The 26,197-nt window shown below is 37.2% G+C and overlaps 1 protein-coding gene across 3 annotated transcripts in view; it reads left to right on the forward strand.

Moving 5' to 3' along the window:
* Positions 1–26,197, forward strand: part of ANKRD28 (ankyrin repeat domain 28) — a 118,478-nt gene that overhangs the window by 67,341 nt on the left and 24,940 nt on the right. For 2 of the 3 annotated variants that reach the window (XM_063409443.1, XM_063409433.1), the window contains exons 4-11: positions 10,178–10,248; positions 13,098–13,298; positions 13,950–14,037; positions 17,137–17,279; positions 18,332–18,544; positions 24,361–24,439; positions 24,850–24,964; positions 25,385–25,467. In XM_063409443.1, the coding sequence (XP_063265513.1) occupies positions 10,178–10,248; positions 13,098–13,298; positions 13,950–14,037; positions 17,137–17,279; positions 18,332–18,544; positions 24,361–24,439; positions 24,850–24,964; positions 25,385–25,467 (993 nt within the window). Of the gene's footprint in view, positions 1–10,177; positions 10,249–13,097; positions 13,299–13,949; positions 14,038–15,318; positions 15,464–17,136; positions 17,280–18,331; positions 18,545–24,360; positions 24,440–24,849; positions 24,965–25,384; positions 25,468–26,197 lie in introns of those variants that run through there. The other variant, XM_063409452.1, reaches the window with a different exon arrangement.

A 26,197-nucleotide genomic window follows, 5' to 3' on the forward strand; every position in this document is an offset into this window, starting at 1 on the left:
ATCAAGTAGCTTGAGGCTGAATTTGTAATACAGAGCCTCAAGCTTACATAGAAAGATGAAAACTTGTAGCAGTCCTACAGAACTACTTTAATCTTCAGTATTCTTAATTGCACTTCTTACCTATGCAAAGCTGGCTACTTCCATCCCCATCAACCTCCAGCAACCCTTTCTAGCAAATTCTGCTTTAAGGAAATGCCACTTTTAGGATTATAGGAGTTGCTTCCAGACCTTCAACTGAATTTGCTAGGCATTAATTAATTTGTTATCATTTTAGTATGATGTAATATTTTCATTATATATATTGTACTCTCTATATAAGTATATATACATATCATAAAAATACATGATGTGATATTAATTAGTATATCTACTGTATGGACATAGTGACATTTTGTCCAGAAAAGTTCACTTTTGAAAAGGTGCAAGGCTTGAAAATCTAAAAAGGTGCTGGTTTTCCCTATCCAGAAGAAAGGCAAGTTCTGGTGACTCTTGAAAATATATAGTGACCCCTTTCATCAACTAATGATGTTACAAACTCTGCAAAGTTGTAGTCAGCTACTTCTGAGAGTGCATCTTCTGTCTGGTTTACAGATCCATGATAGAACTAAATACCCCTTTCTCTGGTGAGAGGCTAATGGAAGGAGGGGAATTGTAGTTCAGATGGGAACGAAACAAGATCCTGACTGGGGGGAAGTGCTAGAGAAGAAATATTAGTCCTGCTATTTGGGCACATAACCTGGGATTACGCGTAAGGAAAAATGGAGAGGAAAGAAGGGAGGTAAGAATTAGGATTGTACAAATAGTCCAAAGCTGAGCAGTTGCATGGAGGAGAGGTGGTGGTTTCTGTTCAGGGAGGATGTGAAGCATTGATATGTCCCAGATAACATTTATTTAATGAAAATCAAGATTTGCTTACAACAAAACAATGCATTAGATAGTTGCAAATCAAAAGCTTTGAAAGCTGTGGCGATGTCAGTCCAACCTTGCTGTGCTCCTGTGCTGTGCTGTGGACTGCAGTAACACGTTGTGCCTTGCTGGAGAGGCACAGCCTCCTGCAAGTCTCAGAGGGAGGCTGCACTAGGGGTGAACCAGGGTGCTGCAGGGAGGGGTGCACAGGTAGGGCTGAGTTGTTGACACGTTTGTAAATGCATGAAGAGGGGCATCACTTGCAGGGTGGGAGTGATGTCTGAGTGTTCTTCAGTTTGCAAGGCTGTGCTGTACTTGGGCACAAATCTGCAAGCAGTAGTTTTAGGCAAGTCCCTTAAATATTTTAAAGGTATTCACCAATTTAGTCTTCCTCATTTCTGAGTGCTGGATTTGAAAGCTTTGTGGTTGGTGAAGTATGAGCACTCAGCTGTATCAGAAGTGCTGAGCCAGCTGCTTCTCAGAGAAATCAGGTCTAGGTGTCCGAAAATGCACAAGCTATGATTTGTCTTTTAGCTCTTTTAATTGAAAGGTGGGGAAAGAGGTTAAGTGTGTTTTTCCTCTCCATTTCATGAAGATAAGGAAAATTCATCTGTTGTGTTTCAGCTGGAAATCAAATCTCTCCTTTGAGACGTATGTATAATATTACATTTTGTCATAATAGATGAGCATTAGGGAGCAAATAAAGAACATCTGCTACGGCAGCAAGGCTTGAAAACTTTGTTGTGTTGCAAAAACGCTTTTTTAAAATTGAGGAAAGTGGTTTGTTGAATAAATAGCATTTCTGTGCAACCATCTCCTCTGCAGTAAATTTGCATGTAAAAGCTGGGTATGTGACTTTAACTGACCTATTATAACATACCTGCACAAAGGATTGAATTAAGTGTAGGCTTCTTTCATCCCAACATTTCTCACCTTGTGAAAGCTTGTCCTTGCAACTTGTAATGTCCTCTAACATAGCTTTGCTGGAATGTTACCAGGAACCACTTTACAGGTTTCCTGCTGTGCAAACTATTCTACAAAGACTGTTTGCTTTGATGTTTTTATTCTTCAAACTGGACCTCAAAATTACTGAAGTCAGTATTAATCTTTCCACTATTCAGTGGCTCTTACTTGATTCTTTCTCATTATTCTCTATTTCTAAAGTGTTTTTATAGACTACTTACACATAGTTCTTTTAAATTTGATTGGAATGTCTTTTTCATCCTGCTCCAGGGAATCCACATTGCTTTCAAATACTGCAGTTACAATGTCTTTATATTACTTTCTACAGACCTAAGTAACCCATAATGCATATCCTGAAGATATTACTGATTCAGCCTTTTTGCAGACTTTTTTGGAGTAAGTTTTCAGTCTTAAGAGCTTACTTAATTGTTGAATTCTTGAGATATTTTTTAACTAAATCTTAAGGTTGCTATGTGACCTTTCCTTTTGTCTTTCACCTGGACAAGGAATCTGTAGGTGATGGTTTGGATACAGGCTCCAAACATCACAGAAATTTGCTTTACTAACTCCAAACTGGGCCTGGATATTAAACTGCCTTTTGTTTTTTATTTTGAGACACTGAACACTAATAAACTATCCCCTGAGGATGTGGATATCTTACCAACAAATTTTTCATAGCTCTATGATCTGTGGAAGTCTAAATTTTCAAATAATCTCCCATTTCTGGATTGCTTGATAGGCAATTATTCTAGCATTCTTAGATTTGTTGTGTAGGGAGGTGACCAAGAAAAGGCATGAAAATTATTGACAACATCCAGAAGGATAGAACAGAAGTTTATATTTTAGCCACTTGAGAATCTTAACTTTAGAAGCATTTTCCTTTTTGTATTATTCTGGGAAGAGTAGTAACACTCATCACAGTTGTATTTTTATGACCTTTATACAGCTCTGCATCCTGGTGCACAAATACATCTGTCTACTTTGCATAATTGCACTGACTTTCAGAGTGTAAATGATGGCAAACTACTGAAAAATAGAAAAGTATAATAATTAAGTCTTAATTAACTGAATGTCTAGCTTTTTGTTCTTTCCAAGAAGTCCTGATTTAAAAAATTCAAACCCTTTTTAATTCCTGCATATGAACTGTTCTGCAGAGGTTTCTTGCTGTATAAAACAATTGTTCTTTCCAGCTGTCCTATGATTTTTAATTCCATCAGAGTCTACTGTGCCAGGAAGTGTCACGTGAAAAGCAGAACAGATCAGTGTGATCACCGAATGTATTCTTTTGATTACTAACTTTTTCCATTTATTTTCTAAAAATACTGTGGAGATGATTATTGCTTTCACTGAAATCAATAATTCACAAAAATCAACATTTGAATTGTCTGTTGTCTTCTGAATAGATTTAGTTACTATATTGCATTGATACTTAAATACTAACACAACACATTGCTGTTTGCTTAACCCAACATTTTCTCTGCATGAAGATCAGTGTTTCATGAGTGTGGTCAAACTCCATCTCATTAAGGTTTGGCAGCCCATGAGTTTTTGTTTCCTCTGGGTCAGCTGGAAAATGTAAGAACCGTGCTGATGCTGGAAAGCTGCCACTGTAGTAATAGCACATTTTAAAAGATAGTAAAGACCCTTCAGTGTTACACCACTCTCTCTACCTGTGTTTCTTTCATCTGATTAGAATTCTGCGAGTATTAGAAATCCATGCATGACAGTCCCACAGCTCAGCTGTCGAAAGGCTCCTGCTGCCTCAGTCCCAGGCGAATGAAGCTCCCTTTGTTTGGATTGCAGATGTACCCACACACTGAGGGCATTTCACAGGGCCCCTTTGACACTGACTGTATCTTTCAGCCACTTCCTCTTCTTTTGACAGCGATGTTGGCTGATGTTTTTCTTTTCCAAGCTGGTCTAACTTGCCCCTGGCAGTGGTAAAAGTCAATTGGTGTGAACAAAGTAGCTCTGATGTTCGTTGAAAGAAAAAGTTAAGCTGACTCAGGAAAAGCTAGAACTGTTCAGTAGCTTCAGTCAGACAACTTCACATTGCTCACTGAAGCTCAAGGGCATGGTGGCTGAGATGTGGCAGAAACTGAAATTCTGAAGGGAAATTGGCTTATATTGACAGATCAGTAAAGCCCTGGAAGAACAGCTTCGACTCGATTGTGGTTTTCCTCCCTTTTCTGGCCGATGTGTCACCACGTGTATTTGTTTTGTGGGGTTGTTTTGGGGTTTGGAAGTGGTTTTGTTTGTTTGTTTCTTAAGGAACAAAAATAAGAACTGTTCTTGAATTCTCATTCTGTCTGGACAAAAGATTCCAGACCTGTTCCTCTTGGATTTTTTCACTATTCTATAGATCTTCTTCTATGCATTTAGCTTTTAAATAGCAGGAAGCTCTCTCCATAGTGTCTTACTCATTTTTGCAGCAAGGATTTTCCAAGTTTTCAATAGGAAATTACACTCGATTTCTATTACTGATTATTCCAATTAATATCTGAAATCTTCTTATACTTTAAAAACTTTTAAACTTTAAAATCTCCTCCTGACTGTTCACATATTTTTCTGTCTAAGGAAAAGTTTTCATCTCTATCTATTTATGCTTCAGTATAGTCTGAGAATTTCTGCTTACCAGTTTAAGTGCTTCTAAGGTCATTCTCTCTAGATAAAAAAATGGATCATTCAAAAGGAAAACCTTCTGAACCTATTACTAGCTGTTAGGAAAATAATTAAGTAGAATCTAATTACAGTGGGACTAGTGGTTACTCTCAGTGATTTATACCTGAGATCTTCCTAATTTCTCCGAACATAATATCTAAAATTATTTCAATGTACTAGTTTTTAGGACAAAGTTTGTTGCTTTCTTAAATGCACTGTATAAAGATCTTATTTACATCTTCTACTCTTAAACAGAGATTTCAGTGCTTCAAATACTGAACATTGGGTGTCTTCATTGCATAATTGAATGAAAACACTTTTGCTTTCTTTGCTTATGTTATTACTCAGTGACTAGCACATCTTGTACAATAACAAAGGAAAATACCATCCTTGAGAGTCTAAAAATACAGACTGCAAACAGAACAGTGGAAGGCAATTGAGTACTTAAGTCAGTACTGTGAGCAAAGATGAAAATATCTTGTCAGTTCTGTTGTATTTTTTAATCTGTTTCCAACTAGTGACGCATAAGTAACTCAGCCACTGCATTCATTAGTCTGCTGAGGACATTTCCAAATAGGAAGAGTTCTGGTGCAGAGGAGCTGTGGGGGAGTGTCACAGCAGGAGTTTGTGTGAGAGGAACACAGAGGTGGTGCGAGACAGGGCAGTGAAAGAGCTGTGTGGCAGTTTATGGGTGAAGTAAGAGATTGTGGTTGCTCCTTGCAGCATTTCCTGCCCAGTCGTTCCTTGTCTTTCTAAGAGATGGTTGAGATGCTAGCTCTAACTGGAATGGAAGGATATGGACACCAAGAAGTATGCAGAAACATGTGTCCAGGAATCGTTGGCTAATACCCCATTTAAATATGCAATTGCCACTCATGGACTGATAGAATTAAACCCTCTAGGATCATTCTGTAAGTCAGTGCACATATTCAATTAGAAAACGTGTCTCTTGAAACATAAATTTGCTAGAAGTAAGCATCACAGAGCTTTTTAGTAGCTTCTTTATTTATTAAATAAATCATGTCTTTCTAATTGTCAGTTTTTTGAGTACAACTTTGCAAGATGAGATGTAAGGTTCAGAGTCAAGGGAAGAAAATTATGGAATACTTCTCTCTCATTCCCTCTTCTTATCCTACCTTTTGCAGAGCAAAACTCTGCTTTTATATTTGCCTAGATGTGTAAATTTACTAGGCTGTACTAGCAAAATTAGTGATGAAAGGGGTGATCTTGTTTAATGTTTTGGCTTAATGCATCAACATGGAAGAATAATTTGCTTTGTGTGGAAGATGCTGTTTTAGGGAAGGGTGATTTACATGATTGTTCTTAAGTTCAAGTTGAATATTTGTGTTCCAGCACTGTGATTGTTCTCTCTGACAAGTGCCCTAATCCTTTTCCAGCAAACTCTACAGCATTAAAAGAATTGAAATATAATAAATTTTACAGTAAACAAATGAGAAGTTTTAATAAACATGTTAAGACCAGGCCCTTGAAGTCTGGAAGTTCCAAGGGATGGAAGCAGGGAGGGGAGAGAACAGCAGTTTGTTAGGGTTGGTTTTCATTTTGGGTTTTTTTGGGTTTTGCACACAGGGAATTAAGGTACACTGTACTGTGCTTTGAAAGAGCAGACTGCTCATAGCTGGCATTTGAAATGTGAGAAATGCCCTGGTTAACATGTCAGCAGGTTGAGCTTCACAGAGATAATATTGCATTGGCAGAGCTGTACAGTTGCTTATACACATACATGTGTTCAGACTCCCTTTAAGCCAACTGTGAAGCAATACCTTAAAGCAAAAGTTGTTCAGTAGAGGTGTAATATGTTTTTGTAGCATTTATTTGCAGTGGTCTGGAGTAGAGCTTTACCTCAGATAATCAAGACTAATCAAGTAAATCAGATAATCAAGTAAACGCCCTTACTTTTGCATGGTAGGACTGTAGTAGGTTTGAGGGAGCCTGTGAAGGGTCAGGGAGGAACAGTGACATTTTCCCCAAAGCATGTGCTGTGCAGTAAAGAACAGCCTAGAGGAGGATTGTGTCCTCAGATACAAGGCTGTTTGGAAAAGCTCACTTATGAAATTTAAATGATTCTTGGCAGCCTAGCTTCTTGAAGAAATTTAAGGGCAAAGAATCTCTCTATTAATTTAAAAATATTATTTTGTTCAAAGTATCTAAAGCTGTAGATCTCCCAGTCCCCACATTAATAATGCATATGTGTTTTTTGGTAGTACATTTATTCTGATTATTGCTTAAAAACTTTCTTTCAATATAACAATTTTGCAACTTTGTCATGGGTTGGCACTTGCCAGATGTTAGTGCACCCATGAATATATGTTTTTTCTCTAACAACTCCTGTGGGATGTGATCAGGAACAGAGCAGAGCAGGCTTAAATCTTGAAAACAAAAAAAACCCACCAAAACTTTATTAATTACATAAGAACACGGACAGAAATACTCTTAAACACACACAGAGACAGAAATAACTTCTTAGAACATTTTTTCTCCCAGTTTCTACTTCCCCACCCATCACTTTTCACAGACCAACCTTTGGGTTTTAGATCAAACAATCACCACTCAAAAACAAACTAATCTTCAATTCAGCAAGGGAGAGAGGAGTCTCTCTGGCACCACAGACTGTTCTCCAGAACACACAGGTCTACTCCTTATGTGTTCCCATGTCACCCGTGGCACCGCCCAGAGAAGTCTGCCAGGGTGACTCTCTCTTTTTCCTATGTCCAGCGCTCTCACCGCTGTCTCATAGGCCAAAACTACATACAGGGCTTTTTAAGGATGCTGCATGCCGAGCTCTCCCCCTTTTTACCCAGGGGCCGGGGTTCCAGGAGCAGGTCTGCCCTGAGGGCAGAGGGCACCACCTCACCCTCCCCCTCTCTTCTCTGCTCGCTCCACTCTTCAAGTGCCAGTCACTGTAGCAAAAGCAAGGGCAGCTGTATCCACCCAAAAATGCAGTTTATGTTCAAAAGAGACTTAAGTTCAGTCCATGGCTGACATTATGCAAGAGAAGTCCAGCTCAGAAGGCTACTCCTCTCATTCTTTGCCCATCAGGTTCCTTCCAATCATGCTTTATCATCTCAGTCTCAGGCCGCTTCCCTCTCTCCGAAACCACCAGTCATGAGAATCAATGTCTAAGAAAAGTTTCTTTCTGCCAAGCAAGGGTTAACAGTTTTTTCTCGGCAGGGTGCAGGCTCAGGCACTCCCAGGCTCCCAAACCCCCACGTGGCTGAGCACCTTCTCCCGGAGTTTGGGGGGGAGGGGGGTGAGCACACACAGAAGGCACTTCCACAGTTTTCCACCCCTCCATCCTGGACGGGGCAGCTCAGTTCCAGTCCTGTCCCGTCTCTTCTCCCCCCCGGGGCTCCGGCTTACCTGAGCCGACCACGTGTTTCCCCTCCCCCACCCAGCCTCGTGGCCGGGCAGGGGAAGGAGGCCGGACACGTCTCTCTGCTGGAACCGAGATCTGAAAAAAGAGGCCGAACCCCCCAGACTCCTGCTTTTAACTCTTTGTGTCCTCAGAGGCGTGTCCAAACCTCTGAGTGACCAATCTAGGTGCCAGCAGAAAAGCTGATTACTGATTAGACTGCCCACATCCCCCTAGAAAAAAATTCACCTCCCTTGCAACCACGACAAACTTCTTTAAGAGTTTTTGTTGTGGAAGGAAAAAACAAACTTGGTGATTTTTTTTCTTAATCAGAGATTCAGATTTGTTATCAAAAGTCAACTTTGGCTTTTCCTGTGTCACAGAATCTACAAATTTTTGTGCATTTGAAAAGTTAACTTGTTTTAGTATCTGTATTTTACACTGTTTCAATGTGCCAGACCTAGGCATCCTTGTTTCTTTGGCTGGAAGATCACTTATGGAATGAGGGGCAGGTATTTGCTATGTTGATTTTTGTTCTTTTAAGAGGACCATGTTACTTTTAGATATCACTTCAAATTTCCTTAGATATTTCTCTGGCTAATGCTGATTTTCTTTCTTACTTTCACATATTTTTTTCTTTTAGTCTTAGCAAGTGTGATTAACTTATCATTGTGAAAGCCTTCTGTACAGTATTATTTTATGTTTATTTCTTCTCTCTTCTGGTGTAGTTTTTAGGCTGTGTGTTACAAGTACCAGAAATGTCAGTAAAATCTGAACACATAAACAGTGTTTGGACTCTAAGCACATTTTCACTTAGAGCTAGAGTTTAGGTAACTGCTGCTTTTTGGGAGTGGAAACTGCATTTCTTCTCTTCTGATGGGCACATTGCTTTTCCTGTCTTGGGTTTCATTATCTGGATGGTTCTGACCTGACCCCAAGTCTTGCAAATGCATTTTCCTGAGGAAATCAGGATAGCAATTGATGACTTAGTAACTTGCTCAACATCTTTCAAATGCTTTAAAGACATTGGTATCCTAAAGTTAGAGATAGAAATTAGGCTATGAAAGTCTTTGTTCCTTGGTTGTTGGCTAGATGTGAAGTCAGGTGGAGTTTGGAGTACAATTTTGCCTCTTGTTTTTGTCTCATCTGCTAAAAACAAGATGTGGCCAACAATTACCTGGAATATAATCAAGAATTACAGATACTTTTGAAATATATTGATTACAGTCTCACTTACCATTCATTTCTTCACTATATTTCTGATGTCGTTCATCACTTACCGTCTTTTGGGAAGGATTGCCAAAAATCCTCAGGCATTTCTAGTAACTTTTAGAATATTCAGATTCTTTCTTTGCTTGAGTTCTAGGCAAGTCTTGGTATAGTACAGTCTGCTATGGCACCTGATGTGTTGCAGTGCATCACTGGGTCCTTAGGATGTGTGACAAAAACAGATAATTGTGCTATCTCTTAAACTTTTGTTGGACTGTGAGAGTTTTCTTCAAATAGGCTTGGACTTTCTTCCCTATTCCCTGCTGTTATTTTTCAAAAACTTTTGCACTTAGGAAAATAGGATGAAATCCTGTTCTGAAATTTAGATAAGGAAAGATGGAAATCCCTGAAATTGTAGCCAGCAGTTACCTCAGTCTTTGTCCAGTGTATGGAAGACCTAAGATCAAACTGGAAGTTTGGATCCTGCATCAGCTTCTATGTTCTGTTCTTATGACTGAAAGGAATGGATTGATTAGAAACTCAAGAGAATTGACTTCAGATATTTGAAGATTTGTTCCCAAAGTAAGTCCCAGTGAAGAATCATCCTCATTCTGTATACCCGTCTATCAGACATGGCAACTGTCTATCAACAAGGAAACTGTAGGAGTGGGGAGTTACTAAATGCAAACTCTTTCTGTATTTTCAGGGAGAATTTCAACTATAAAGGGAAACTATGAGATCTTTATTGCTGTGTGAAGGCAAGGAGTTCATCCTTCTTACACAGCAGCCTTTTATGTGGCTTTGGAAGGATGGCCTAGTGCAAAAATATGAGTATATTTTGATGTGGAAGAGTATTATTGGTATAGTGTTAAAAGAATTTTCTCAAAGGGTTGACTTCAGCTGGAGAAAAGATTCCTTTTTATTTTTTGCATGACAAATGCAAAGAAATGCCTAGAATAAGTAAATTCATTTTACTAGAATAAGTAAATAGTTCTATTTCTGTTCTTGAAAATATTTCAATCATTCTGCAAGTATCTTCTAAATTTCTGTTTTTATTTTTTGTTACAGGAGCTAGAGTTAATGCCAAAGACAGCAAATGGTTGACTCCTTTACACAGAGCTGTAGCATCTTGTAGTGAGGTATGTTGCTCTTTGGGACTACTTTGTGTTAAAATAAGACACCTCAAATTACCTTCTGTCTGTTGTTCATTTTTTTAAAAATGAAACTACTCCAAACATTTGGAATTGCAGAACATTTTTGCAATTTTTTTTTCTTTTTTTTTTCTTTTTGAGGGTACGTATATACGCATATCTATTGCTTAAGTAGTAAGAAAGGAGGGAAACTATAAACTTTGAATTCTCAGCTTTTCTCTCTGTGGCTTCTCTAGCAGAGGACTCTGCCTGCAGTGTTCTCAAGTCCATTTTACTTCTCCTAAAGTAACCAGAATGGTTCAGCATGAGGGAGGTATAGATGAATTAAGATTTAGAACAACTTTTACAGCATGGTCTTTGCATTACTTCATTTTTGTTACATGCCTGTGTGTTCAAGCATTGAAGAAATAAAAGGTTCTATTAAAGGCCTGACAGTGTCTTTTTTTACAAAAAGTGATTAATGAGTAGTATTGAATATTACTTTAAAATTTTTAAGTGGAATGTAGACTGTTTCTTCAAGTCTACCAGATATACAGTTGTGAGAATGTCATAATGCAAGAAATTACTTAGTTATTGTTTCTCTGTAGTGGTTGTCCTAATAAAAAATTTAAATGCCTGTAGATCAAAACAAACAGAGAAATGCTAAGCATGTTATGTGGAAGAGTTTATGCAAAACTATCTCCTTTGAGATCTGGAATCAAACTGATGCTCGTTTCGGTACATTTGAAATAAGGTTTTTTATTAGTAAATTTTTGTTTGGGAAGATAGAATTGAATATTTTAGTTTTGACAAGCATTGAATTTCAAGTGTTTGATCCATGAGCTATCTAAACAAGCTTTGTTTCAGTTTTTGCTTTTGAATTCCCTGGATAAATTGCAGTATTTTGTCACTAGCATTAATAGCAAAGTTATGTAGAGATCATGTTATTCAAAAAAACAGTGTTTGAAAATGAATCTTCAAGGGCGCCTTATTCCCAAATGCTGTTTGTTCTTGAGATATTTTTAGGCTGTTCCTTTGGGAGCTGACCAAAGCACCAAATGCTGCATTCTTCAGAGCTGAGGAACAATTAAAGCTCTCCACATCAGTAATGCTTGCAGAGGCAGGGGAGTGCTGCAAACAACTGGGTTTAAATGTTAACTTCAAAAAAATGGTCATAGTGGGGTTTTTTTAATATGGAAGATTTTAAACAAAATATTAATCAAAGGCAAACAAGAAAAGTAAACTAGTCAGACACTTGATAGACACTTGTCAGAATTCTCTATTTATAAACACAGTGAGTCATGGGAGCCATAAACAGGGCTGATACGTGTAGGCACTGTTTTCTAGCTGACAGAACTGTATGGGTTTAGGGCACTGGATGGAAAGCTGTAGTGAAAAACTGGGTAATGATTTCAGTAAAACATCTGGACTCTTGAAGTAAGGACAGCTGCAATTAAACAAGGACACCGAAACTTAAAAAATAGCTGGAGTTACGGATTTAGCTGTCAGCTGTACAAGTTCAGGCAGCTTCATGTCAAGACTGTCACATTTTTATTTGTGTGTGCCTGCTGTACGTTGCAAATTAAAAAAAAAAGTAAATTCAGTCATGAAATTCATTCATGCAAAGGCACATAAAACTGAGATTCATTATTTTTATACTAATAGTGTGGTGCTTCCTTCTGCAAAAGGGATAATAGCTGTTCTGAAATTTCCTTGTTCTGATATGATATTTCTTGATATTTGGGTTAAAAAAGACAAGACTTAAAATATAATTAGCTTTTTAAAGTACTAAATCTGCTTCAGTTTCTCAGAGAAGACCTATTCAATTTTCTCATTAAATTACAAGCCTATGATGGAGTATTTTCAATTTTGTGTTTGTTCTATTCTCATTTTGATTGACAGTATGAGAAACTTCAACATTCTAAATATGATTTGTTCTAATATAAATAGGATCAATAGTGACTTAGCATTCTGTCCACAGGCCTTGCTATCATACCACAGTGTAATTTAGAATCTCTAGTAACAACTTGTGGTAATATGTTTGAAATTCAAAATGGTAATCAATTATTTGTATGCTCAGTGACTGAGCTGGCAGTCACCAAAAGAAATTAGTGAATCGTGGGAAGGTCACACAGCTGATGCAAAATGCAATATTCATCATTGTGTTGAGACTGCCAACACATTTATTTTTTTATGCATTCCAATTGTGTGTGCATATTTTAATGGGACTTGTTTATCTTCCTGTAAGAACTATGGTTGTATTTGTCAAATTTTTGCAGCTTGTACTTCTAACAAAAGGAAATGAATAATCATTTTGAGATGGAATTCAGTGCAATATTTTAAAACGGTTTTCAGGAGTTTTGCAACAGAGTATGTTGAAACTTTTTGTGACCATGGACTGTTTTATTTGTGGTTTTCTAAATGTACATTTATTAATCTCAGGTTTGCCATTTGTAGACTTGGACAGTTGAAAACTTTTGCTTGGCAGATTGATGGAAATTCATTATAAGTTCATAGTACTTCACTAATCCTTGGGTAAGGATTGCACTAATGGAAAAAATCCTAGGATGGTTTATTAAACTTTGGAAATTAGTTGTGATGACAAAACAATTTTCCATGTTGCTTAAGGAACTGGATAAAAGACCTGGAAATGGTTGATTTGGTTAAATTATTCACATCCTTGAGAACATCCCCAAGTTTGGATTTATGATAAAGCACAAATCCCAAAGTGTACCAAAGATTATGTTTGCAAATGAACAAATTGTAAAGGGTTATTTTCCATTGTACTGTCCTTAAATCTGAGGCTGTCATTTCTGATCTTTACTAAGCAGCTTGTTTTTTTTTGTAAATGCTTCCAGGATGCTGTTCAGGTGTTGTTAAAGCATTCAGCAGATGTCAATGCTCGTGATAAAAACTGGCAGACACCCCTACACATAGCAGCTGCAAACAAAGCTGTGAAGTGTGCTGAAGCTTTGGTGCCTCTCCTAAGCAATGTAAATGTGTCTGATCGAGCAGGCAGAACTGCATTGCATCATGCAGCCTTCAGTGGACACGTTGAGGTAAAAGTTCATCTTCTTGTCTTCCACTCTCATTCTGTCCCTCACATTTCTGATGTTTCCTTTTTGAGTTTAAAACAATTTCTCCTCCATTCCCTCAAAAGTCCTCAACCCCTATTTTATATTTGAATTTGGTGTCCGTATTCATCTCTGTGCAGAAAAGTTGTGGAAAATAAATGTTACATCATTTAATTGGAAGTTTTTTATAGTGTTCTCTGTGCTTATGACAGAAGCAAATTTGTCAAGTTAAGTGGAGTAAAATTAGGAACAGGTAAATTTAAAATGGAAAAGCCACAATATTTTTCTGTTCAGTAAATAGTGTGCATAAGGAGTATAATTATCACTGAAATTTAGAGGAAATATATGTAATAAGCTCTGACTCGTTAGTCCCTTAGAAATAACCTGAAGATTTAAAAGATTTCATGGCTTTTCAATATTTAATTGGGAAGTGGTTTTTTTGAGATCAAGTTTTGTGTTCTTTACAGTCACTTCATTGTGACAGCCAGTTTTTTCAAACTATAGAATATTCAAAACCCAACACATTTAAATCCTCTGAAAATGCATAAATTTTTTGTTTTCTTCCACGTTTTCTCTGTTAAGGCAAAGTTTTTTCCATTATGAACAGAAGATTTCTGTTCTTTTTCTTTATCTCAGATGGTCAGCTTACTGTTGTCTAGAGGGGCCAATATTAATGCATTTGACAAGAAGGACAGACGAGCTATACATTGGGCAGCATATATGGGTATGTACATATTTCTATTGATTAATAATGTAGTAATAAAAAAAGTCTTCTTATGTTTAGTGGTTTGACATATTTCTAGGAAAAATATTTGCATTTTAAGCATTGGGGTTATCTGTGTCTGCAAAAAAACCACAATAGTGTAGTTCAAATTGCCTTGTAAATGTGTATTTTGTGGCGAGGAAAATCAATTTTTTGGAAAAAGAAAAGTAAGGTAAATAGTTCTGTTCTTTAGAAAGGAGGAACTATGTTCTCCAGTCAGCAAGTCTAACCACAGGTGAAAAATTTTGCAGTAATGCTAAATAAAAAGTAAGCAGTTAATGCAAGGAGCACCCGAAACAGAAGATCATTACAGCATCCTTGGGGATTGTATTTTCAAAGAATATTTCATCTCTGAAACTACAAATTCTTGTGTTGCCGTTCTTATTCCAGGAGTGGATGATTATTGTTCTCATGGTCTTTATCAATGCCCTGGCAATACTGTCAGAGTAATGTTCTTCATTGCCTTTTATCAGACTTGAAAAGAATTGAATGTGCCATTCAATTATGAGGTGACCATCGCAGCAATAATGCTCTTAACTTAGTATTTGAAGCTGGATGAGATTGCACTTCAGGTATTGATACCAGTACTTAAAACCCCAGAAGTTGAAGAACTTCATTATTGATCTAATGTTCTTTCAATATTTTGCATTAGTGTTGTTAATGTACTTACATTTGCAGAGCAGTGTCTGTGACAGTCTGTCCAGCCACCTTACTAAATGTGGTTATTTGCAAAATTTTGTTGAATGAAACTTGTACATGAAATTTCAGAGAACTGACAAGTGTTAATGAGAGGTCAGAGACACCTTCTGTCTTGTTCTTGCCTAAATGAGAGAAAAGTCTTCTGTTTTGCAGATAAGCTACATTTATTCCAGTTTTAATTAGTGCTATTTTGCAGGCTATTTACAGGGAACTTTCTTAATGAACAGTGTTTGGGCAGGAAAAATGTGATTTAATTGATGTCGATCTGCCTAAATTTCCTTGTAGACAACAGTAAAGGAAAAGCTTTTGAAAGTCTTCAAAGTAAAAATAATTACGACATTCTCTCTCGCAATTTAGAGCCATTGTACATTGCTCCAATTGTTTGGAGAAAACCTTAAAAACTTTTCCACCGTGTAAAACTGACCATAAAATAAAAAAGTTATGCTTTTCGTCACTCTACTATAAATAACTTCCTAGGGTTGTATCCATTGTTTTGCTTCCTTCCTGCTTTTCCCCGGCTCCATTGCTGTCCAGCTGCAAAGCTGCGACTGAAATGGAATGACAGTCCTGTGTGCTGCTGTGGCCCTCCCTGGTGCACCGGGGTGTCTCTGCAGCACCTCTCACGTCAAGTACATTGCTCTTCTCTTTGAGAGTCTTCCACTGATCGCTGCTTGCCTTTTCAATGCAGGTCAGGGTGGTTTTTTTGGCTTGTATCTTCTCTTTGAAGGTTTTTCTGCCACTGTTCTGTTCACTGTCCCTATTCCTTTCACTGCTTTCAATATCTTCTGTACATCTGTCTCTCCTGTAGGGCTTGTTTTCATTCTTGTCCCCATTGTATTTGGGTCAAAAGATTGTGTTTGCATTTCTCTTTCCCTTCTTTCCTGCTATACTGAGGTAATTAAGTGAAATGTTGTTGCAGCACTTCATGTTGCACTGGTAAAGTCTTATGGTTTTGGTTGGTATAGCTAGGTGAAATGGTGTTTTGTGTGCTGTTGGGTACGAAGCATAAAATAAGTATCACAGTGTCTGAATGTTTATAAAAATAGCTTTGTCTGTACTTCTTTGGGTAGGCACTTCCTATTCAAACTTTTGCAAATTCTCTTAACTGGTTAAAAAGCAAAGATCCACACTCTTTGTGGAGCACCTAAACTGAAAGCTGGATTTGATACTTTCTACTTAGATGAAGTATTCAGTGTGCCCCTCACCAGTTCTTTAACTAAGGAAAGGGTGCCACTTGAAAAGTAAAATAAAGAATCCCACTTGTGTCTGTATGGGTCAGTTACAAAGGTAAAGCCCCGAGTGTATTGTGCTCTGTTAAAGTCATGTATTTCTTTATTCTGCAGTCTTTGATATGACTATCCATGCACTTTCAGTGATGAGGTGTTTGGCAGTTAAATTAACAGTTAATTTAACAATGGAGCAAGAATGACAGATACCTGGTTACCCCAAATATCTTCATGGCTTCTTAGCGGGCAGTGTCACAATTGCCTGGAAGCAGAGGAGGAGCATGTGGGCATGGAAGGGGAAAGCTCATTGCCCTTTGCAGCAGGGGTGGGTGTCAGTATTGGGGTCCCTGGCTCAAAGCTGGCAGTGAAAGCTACTGCCCACCACTTCAGGGTGGGCTCCCTGCCCTCTCTTCTCTTTTCCACCTGTAACTTCCCCCATGTCATGCCTTCCTCATTATCCCAGCTCTTACTCTCTTACCCTGCTTCCATTGTCTTAGGAGAGCAGTTGATGCCTTTAAAAGGCTCCGCTGCCTCAAAGACCGTCTGAGGCAGTCTTGAAAATAGAGCTTTACTAAATCCTGTATGATGGGGTGTAACATTTTAAATGCTTCGTGGGTAAAAGGAGCTGGACTGGAGGGATAGATAAATTTTTATGTAAAAGTAGAATATTTTCTTCCTTACATGTTTGCATCAATTTTTCAAAGTTTCTGCCTAAGATTTAAAAATCTTAATGAGCGTGTTTGGAATTGGGCTGACAGTGGAAGATTGACAGTCAAGTTGTTCATGTAAATTTGTGATAAATTAATAATTACAAAGCTACTTTACCTCTCCAGTTCTCAAGTCTTCAAACCCCCCCTTCTGTTTAAGCAGAAGACAGGATTGTGTTTTGAGTATAGAAATTTATTTTTGTAGTGTAAATGCTATGATTGTTGGGTGGAATGTGTGCAGATGATTATCTTATGTTGCTTTTATGGTTCATGATAGGATTAGAAAGCAAGAACAATTCTTTGTTTTCCACATTAGGTGCAAAGGAATAATGTCTTGATCATGTTATAAAAGTTGTAGAATTATTAAGTTTGTGAACCTGTGCTGGTTAATTAAATAAGATGTGTTTTATTTGTCCTTATTACTTTAGGTCATATTGAAGTTGTGAAATTACTCGTGACCCATACAGCTGAAGTGACATGCAAAGACAAGAAATCATATACACCCTTACATGCTGCAGCATCCAGTGGGATGATTAGTGTAGTCAAATATCTTCTGGATCTTGGAGTTGATGTAAGGAAAAATTAAATTAAATGAGAATTTTTTTTAATTGTTTGAAATGCTCTTGTTAGTACTGTAGCACACTGTTTATTTAGGGACAGTTAGGATATAGTGAAAGTATGTGAAGGGAGATCTCTGGAAATACTACTTTTTCTTTTATAAACCCTCATTTCTCCATTAAAAGAAAACCTCCTCAAGAGCCTTGCAGATTTTGCACAATAATTTGAAAGTGTTTGTGTATTAGTAGGGCTTTTTGTTTATTTGATATTTCTTGCTCTTAATTCATTGGACTGGAAGTCAGGAAATAGGAATTCCGATCCTAGCTTTGCCACACAATAATTTTTGAAGTGCAGGAAATTAAATGCTTTTGTCTCAGTTGGTAAAATATACATGGAATTGAATTTCCTACATGACATAAATATTAGTTAATACTAAAAATTGAGAGAAACTTCAATACTGAAGTGAGGCCATATTAATATTGAAATGCAAAATAAATTAAAAGGTTCTACAGTATCTGCCTCCAGAAAGTGTGTTAACAGTAAACTGTGTAAGAAATCTACATTGTGAATCAGTTGTAGTCTTGCAAGGCTGGAGATTGCAACTCAAGCTCTGTATTGAGAAGTAGATCAGAATTCAGTGTCATTTGTGTGCAAGAAATTCTGTTTCTATATGTGCACATACACGCAAAAGGCTCTTTGACCGGTGTTCTTAATGAAAACCTGCAATGCTGTTTTATAGAGGTCTGTGCTATGCTTTGTGTGTAGCATCTGTGCAAATTGCCATAGTGGATATTTTGACACGTGTGGCGTCTCTTAAGTCGCATACAGGAAACTGGTGTGGAGACAATTGGAGGAGGTTGGCTCACTTGTAAAGCAATCATACTCTTCCCCAGGAACCAATCTCAATCAAAATGCTATATCCAGAACCTGCTTTTAATTTCTGATTTTGAAGAATTCCAAAACATAATCTCATGACATGAGATTTTTTCTTTGTTACAATTAAATGCTGCTTTAAGTACAGCTTTTTGCCTACTAACTAATCTTGGGGGGTTTTCTCTCTTACAGATGAATGAGCCAAATGCCTATGGAAATACTCCTCTCCATGTAGCTTGTTACAATGGGCAAGATGTTGTAGTGAATGAACTCATAGACTGTGGTGCTAATGTAAATCAAGTGAATGAGAAGGGGTTCACACCTTTGCACTTTGCTGCTGCATCAACACATGGAGCATTGTGTTTAGAGCTCTTGGTCTGCAATGGAGCAGATGTAAACATAAAGGTAGGTGTATCCAAAGCTCGCCATTCACACTTAAAAATGCTGTACATCTTTATCAGAGGTAGTGTTTTCAAAAATACTTGTTTTGATAACATGGAGAGGTTCCTACTCATAGATAGAGTATTTGTTTGCAAAGCACTACAGTGAAAATGAGCCAGGATGTTGCATCAAGAAACTTGATCTGAATTTGGAAACCTCAGTGGGATGTATTATATAGCCCAAAAGGATGAAGAAGAATGACGTGTATTGTCTGGTCAATCTTGATTACATTTAAATGTCAGAATTCTGTACAATTTGTTTTCCCTAGTCTAGTTATATAAGTAAGAGCAAATAATTTGAAAAAAAAATGCAAAACTACATTTTTTTTCTTATAAATTAGTAATATGAACAAAATCAAGGCTGTTTCGGGGAAATACGTATGACGTGAATAATTGCTGGAGCAGTTGAAAAGGTGATAATATTAAGATCTTACAATCCAATCAGTCAGAGAGATTTGGGAAGAGTGTATTAAAAAGACAAATATAAGTAGATCAGGCCAATGGAAAGTCTTAAACAGCTGGTGTTTTAATTACTCCAGCAAAATTGTGTGAGCAGAGTCCGTATACATTTTACTGACTGTTTGATCACGAGTCTTTGACTGAAGAATACTCCTTGGAATCCAGCCTTATTGTAGGTAGAATTTAAAACAAGCAAGCTTCAAAGGAAACTATAACCTGTATGTTCTATTTTCTTCTCCAGTGCATAGGGTAAGGTCTTGAGATGTGTGAAAGAAATGTATGACCTTCTGGTTTGCATGATGTTGATTTTTACTCTAGTAATGAAAACTGTGTTCAGAAATATTTCTGCAGTATCTGGTGTCTTGGTTTTAGGCTGAGAGAAGTGGGAAACGGGTATATGGAATGAAGAATCAAAGTGTTCCTCATGGCAAAATGTCTGGTTGCCTGAACTGTCACCCACATGTAGTATGAAGGGAATTATCTGTTGTTGAATTTCTTGAAAAAACGTGGGGGAAAAAATCTGCTTAGTAGGTTTATGCCTGAATTTCAGCACAGTCTGTGCAGGAGGTGAATGTTAGAATAAGCTGTCATTTCTGTTAGAAATCTTGGGGTTTGTGGTTCATTTCATGTAAGCAGTTATTTTTACAGTGGTTCATGCTGATTTTCAGCTAACTAATTCCAAAATACAATTTTATGTCTATTATTAGTACAAAACTCATGGCCAACCAATTTGGGAGTATTTTAAAAATAAACTCTTTGATGTGGAAAAATCCTAAATGTATGTTCCTGCTCACTGTTACATATATTTAGACATGCATCTCATTTAATGAAAATGTACATAACTCAGTTGTGGAAAAATTCATCACCAAAGTGCCCTGCAGAAATAAGGAGCTGTGTTACAGGGTTTATTGCCAACTTGTCCTAAAATATCCAGGTCACAGTCCATTTATTTTTGTTGCCAGCTTTCTGCTCTGGATGTCCCAGGCTGCATATGACTGAGTGTTCAGTGTGCAGGGCTGGCTGACTTTTGTCCTACATTCTTGAAACATCATTTTTCAGTAAAGTGTGGTCTGCCATGAAAATAATCCCACAATGTTAAATATACTAATGATTATATTTGTGTGTTACTCAGGCAAATAAGAGCAAAGGAGAGCTTGTAGCACCTTCTAGTACCTGAAAGGGGGGCCTGGAAGAGAGCTGGAGAGGGCAAGGGCATGGGTTTATGGGACAAGGGGAAATGGCTTTAGCCATTAGGAAGAAATTCTTTACTGTGAGGGTGCTGAGGCACTGGAGCAGGTTGCCCAGAGAAGCTGTGGATGCCCCATTCCTAAAAGTGTTCCATGCCAGGTGGGATGGGTTTTTTAGCTGCTTAGTTAAGTGGAACCCTGCCCATGCTAGCAGGATTGGAACCACATGATCTTTAAGGTCCCTTTGAACCCAAACTCTTCTGTGATGCTATGATAAATATTAAAAGCCAAGAATTACTGTTTTTCTAAATGCAGGGCTGCAAGGGTTTGTGATTTTGTGCATATTTGTGATGCAGAAGAAAGAAGTGGGCAGGGCTCCATTTCAGAAACAGCATTAGCTTTAGCTATGGGTTGATTATAATTAAAATGTGTTGATTTTGTACATATTGAAGTTAAATGCAAAATTAAGCAAGTAGGGCTGTGTAGGGGTTTTAAGCAATTATAACTTGAAAACAGCATTTATCCCTGGTTTTCTTCATCAAGGTGTTTCTGTTGTAATTCTGTTAGTAGCATTTCTGTGAATTTATACCAGTGTGACTGAATTCGGCCTGTAAATTTGCACCTGAAGGCGTAAACAGCCTTACTTTGCATATGAAAACTTAGCACTTGCACTGTGGAAAGTGCAAGAACTGAGGCAAAAGAAAGTAATTTCTAAATCAACTTCTACTTCCCTGGAAAGGCCTATGAAGATGAATCTTGGGTTTAATCAGAGGAGTGATCCCTAAAAAAATAGAATATGTTGTGTAACTAAGAATGAATTGTGGATTTAAAATGAGATGGAATTAGAGTGTTTTTACTAAATATTTATTGAAACCAAGCCTGTTTAGTTTCCAAATACTGAGGCTGCAGTTCAAAGTAGTTCTTAAAATGGCTATAAGATCTATTTTTCATCATAATTATATTGCTTGTGTAGGCTGATTCAATCATTTCCTCCCATGTGCAACTTTTCCTGTGATTTTAGAGGTAAGAGGGTGGGTGTGGATAGTAATCTAGGTGAGACTAGACAGTGCTATTGAAGTGCTTCCTGCTGTGGATGACTTAGAGGGGAGAGCAAAAGGGAAACACTCTTGGTGGGAGATAGAGGGGAAGTTCTTGTGCATATCTGTGAGCACTGGCCTTATCTTAAGAAGGAATTATATAGCAGAAGATAATAAAACAGTAGAAATATATTTTATGCTTTTTGTCACCTCTGGACATAATTTCCTACTTGTTTTCATAGCCTTGTCAGTGTCTACTGTAGAACAGTGAATCTTATTAAGTATTGTTCATTACTGCAGCACTCCCTCCTCACTATTCAGGATTTCCATGCATGGAAGAACACATTGAAATGAGTATGTAATGGGACAGTATTAATTGTTTTATAGACCCCATTGCTGCTTGAAAATTCAGTGACCTAAATAGAAAAAGTTTTTTACTTCCACTGGTGGTACTAGAACATAAGAATTGTTGCTAGGGGGAGATTTCATTTGGAGGAGTGCTGTGACATGATAGACCCATATTTCCTCTCCCTCAGTGAAGCTCAGTAGTCTGAGTACAGTTAATATGTGAGTAATCACTCAATAAGACACCTTGTGCTGTGTATTATTTCTGTCTAATAGCAATTACTGTTCTTAGCAAATTTGCTATGATCTAAGTATTTTGTGGATATATTTTCTCTAGTGACAGAGGAGATTTGTGCGATTTCTTTCCTATTACCACATTAGCTGAGTTTCAGTGAAAACAACAAAAGTTATCATTAGCCCATAGCTGTCCTGTCATGAGCTGTGATCCTGTCTGAGCTTATTACATCACACAGCTGTAGTTGGTTTGATATTTAGAGAAAAGACTTCAAAGACATAAAGAAGGGAAATGGAAGCAAAGTTTAGAAGATACCTCCCTGCTTCTGCAGTCCAGTCTCCTGGGATCTCAGGAAACAGTGATTTGCTTAATAGAGCCATGATATTTCATAGCTTAAAGAAATGTTTGGCTGCTGGTTCTGGTCCTATATATCCTTTTCTAGTGTCTTAGAAGGGAATTATGAATGCAATCCTATATCTAACAGTTCAGCTTTGACATGAGAATTGTCTTAATTTAATTTTATACCTGTTCTTATGTTTGTATCTGGATAGACAATTGCATGTTGTGTTATTCCTGGACTGGAAAGGAACCTGAGACTGTTGGACATGAGAGAGGCATTCTCATAAAATCTACTGTCTTAGAAATCTATGTTAAGTGCAATATTAAGTAAATTTGATCAGAGTAAATCTAAAAATCTCTTACTGATTATACTGTGTTTTTTCATTTATAAGTAGAAAACTATTCTGTAGTTTGTTTCGCTGTTCTTTGCAAGATCTTACTACAGTTTTCTTGTGAGGGTTCTTGCTTAACTACAGTGCTCTTCACTTTCTAGTATTGTCACCTTAAGTTATTCTTATGTTTTTGTAAGGTGCATTATTAGATCTATGTTGTTTCAGCTCCATCTTCTTCCTCTTCATTAGCCTTCCTATGAGATACAGATTTATCCCATCTAAGCCAGTGAGACTGCAGGCTACTTTCATACGAGCTCTGAAATTCTTCTGTGTATTACTTCAGTAAGCTTATTTTATATGATCATTTTTATTTAAATTATTAGATTATATAGATTCTTCAGGTTAAAGAAGGATGAAGTGAGGGGAAAAGTCACCAGATGTCTAACAGTTGTTTTAAAGTAATTGGACACAGAGACTGTTAATGGCTGGATAAAGAGATGAGAACTAAACTGTAGGGAGAAAGATGAAAGAAAATTGGAGCACAGAGGTTGCTTGTGGAAGTTGTCACTTATGGTGATTTTATTTGGCCTTTTCTTAGGGCCTCCAATGACAGAAATAAAATCTGCTAGCTGGAAGATCTGGAGATAAATTTGCTTTCCTTATCATGTATGTTATTTCTTTCAATCTAGGTCTGAGAAGACAGTGTTTCACATAATTATGTTGTTATGCCATTCAGGCAGTGATGCAATGAAAAATTCCATATCCATCCCTAAAAGGGTCTCCAGCAGACTTTTCAGTATCACATCCATAGAACTGTGTCCATTTGGTGTCAAAAGGAGAGTAAATATGGGAAGACATTTTTGCATATGACAGCAATTTGTGATATTTCAATACAAACATTCACATCATATGTTCTCCTACCATCATTGTCTAATTTAACTTGTATTTTATGAACATTTCGTACTCTTCAAAGCTATCATTGAAAACATGGATGCAGTATTCGTGTGCCTTCAAGGGTCCTTTGACTTTTTGTGTCATGTTTGCATTTTTGAGTGCATGTGTAGGAACTTATTTCTGCAGTAAAGCTTTCCCGTTACTTGTGATGAGTATAAGGGGAAAATCATTCCAGAGTAATAGAAACAGAAAAAATGGGTCTGTAAATGCACTGAGACTGAGCTGTTAAAAATTGAAGTTTCCTTATGCGTTGTTGTTGGCCTGTTTCAAGTGTGTCTGTACTGGGTGAATGCCTAAGTGCACATTTAAGTGTACATTTCAGATGTATAGTACCTAGTAGGGTTGAATAGTTCTACCCTAGGATTACTTGTGGGTTATGATAAATGGTTTACAAACATCACTTTACAGAAATTTCCAGGAAACACATGAACTTTGTAATGTTTCGTCTTCTAATATAATGTGTAAACCTCTCTAGTAAATACAGCTACTGTCTTTCAAGAAACAAACTTAAAACATTGTTTCATTTTAGCCTTGGGAAGGGGAGAGGTTGGATATAGATGTGTTGCTGAAATTGTGTGCTGTCATCATTCTCTTGAGAGTTATTATCTTATGGACATAAGTGTGAGTGAGTGGGCATCCTTGAGCTGTCACTCGCAGCTGTAGGAGTGACTAAGAGCAGCTCTTGTGAAAAGCTTGCCATGTCATGCTGACTTGTCATTGCCAGCATCTGTCTGGCAAAAGTGCATAGAAACAATTTGAAGGATGGAGTGTAGAGAGAAAAGAAGAAAGAAATGTCCTTTTTGTTGATTGGTTTGGGGTTTTTTTTGTCAGTTCTGATTAATTGCTGTTACTGGCTATAAGTAAACATAGGATTTTTTTTTTTTATTTTCCAGAGTAAAGATGGGAAAACACCTTTGCACATGACAGCAATTCATGGTAGATTTTCAAGATCCCAAACCATCATTCAAAATGGTAAAAAAGGAGGAGGGAGTATTTTTGTCATAAGCTTTCCAGTTTGGATGTTTTCATCCTCTTGTATTGCTAACAACATGGTGGATTTTCTTCACGTCCAGTAATACTGGTGGAGTCTGGCATATCTGTTTATAAAGTTTGATAAGTTACACTGATGAACCATTTCTTTTTTAGAATGAAGGAATATATACATATTTGTTTTCCATAACCCAGGTTGTAGAGAGTTTGTCCCATAAGGTTACATACTAAAATGCTTTTCTCTGCCACTGAAATCTATATAGGTTTTAAATCCAAACTGGTCAGCCACTGACAATTAATAATGTTGCTTGAATGATCATCAGTGCAGTTTTTCTAACAAAGTATCTGTATGCCTATGTATACCCTTACTTAGCAATTACTCTTTATTGTAGGAGCTGAAATAGACTGTGAAGATAAGAATGGAAATACCCCTTTGCACATAGCAGCTAGATATGGCCATGAGCTATTAATCAACACTCTGATTACGAGTGGTGCTGACACTGCAAAGTAGGTAACTTTATTGACATGATTGCAAGCTGACATAATTTAGAAGTGTATTTATTAGGTTAACAGAACTAGTACAATTTTTAATATCATCTTCAATTTACAATAGGAAATACTTTGTTTATTATCCTGTATTATACTTGTAAGTAGCTAGTCAGTATATCTCACTTTGTACCAAAACAAAGAGGAATAGAGGTTTCTGTAATGCATTTGAAGTAAAAGCCCTGAAAGTTTGAATAGGCAGTTGCACTGATACTGCATGCTGATAGCTTGGAAGGAAGTGTTTAAGATGTTTGAAGTTAGCTCAGTATTGTAATTAGGTGACTTGCTGAATCCACCATGCATGTGCACTCTGGCACACAATTATGTTTGTTTTATTTTAATTGTAATGAAACTGTGATACCTGATTATGGTGTATCTTAGGCGGGGTATACATGGGATGTTTCCTCTCCATTTGGCAGCATTAAGTGGATTTTCAGACTGCTGCAGAAAGCTCCTCTCATCAGGTAAGATATTCTTTTAAATTTTTACAAAGTGCTTTGTACCTAATTTTTTATTTCACAGAATAGCTTTTAATTAAATCTTAATTTAGTGATACATAGAAATCCTTATAGTTTACTAGTACCTTGGGGCCAATGCTTGTTTTTTAATGGACAGTCCATAGTTAAAATGAATGCAAACTTTTGCAGACATTAGTTTAAAAAAATTTCATCCAAACTTTAATAATGCATTTGTAATTTCTTTAATATTGTGTTTGTGCATTTGGCCATAGAGATGAGATGACTGGTTTAGACCATAATTAAACTTCAAGGAGAAAGATTGATAATCTTTTTTTATTACCTCATGGAGCATTCAATTTCCATTCCATGATGTCTTTAGCTTAATACAGATCAGTCTATTCCTATCTATTCCTGCAGTGGGCACCTAATAGCTCTGAAGACTCTGTGGGCTGCTATATTAAGGAACTGTTGCATTGGTAACACGTTGTTAATCAAATGCAATGCAAACAGCGCTTTTCTTTTGATGTTTGGCTCCTCCCTGACGATGTAGTTGTTGGAAGGTCATTACTTCTTATGTTGGCCAGAATCTTATGTGAATTCTGAGCTCTTTGAACCCTTGCAATTCTGAGAAAGTAGATTTATCCAAATGAAGCTTCTACAACAGAAGAATAAGAATAAACTAAATGGTTCGGCATTAATCTGAAGGCACTTAATGTTTTTTGAAAAAAGTTAAGTG

This window comes from Prinia subflava, chromosome 1 (assembly GCF_021018805.1).
Source record: "Prinia subflava isolate CZ2003 ecotype Zambia chromosome 1, Cam_Psub_1.2, whole genome shotgun sequence".
NCBI classification, from domain to species: Eukaryota; Metazoa; Chordata; class Aves; order Passeriformes; family Cisticolidae; genus Prinia; species Prinia subflava.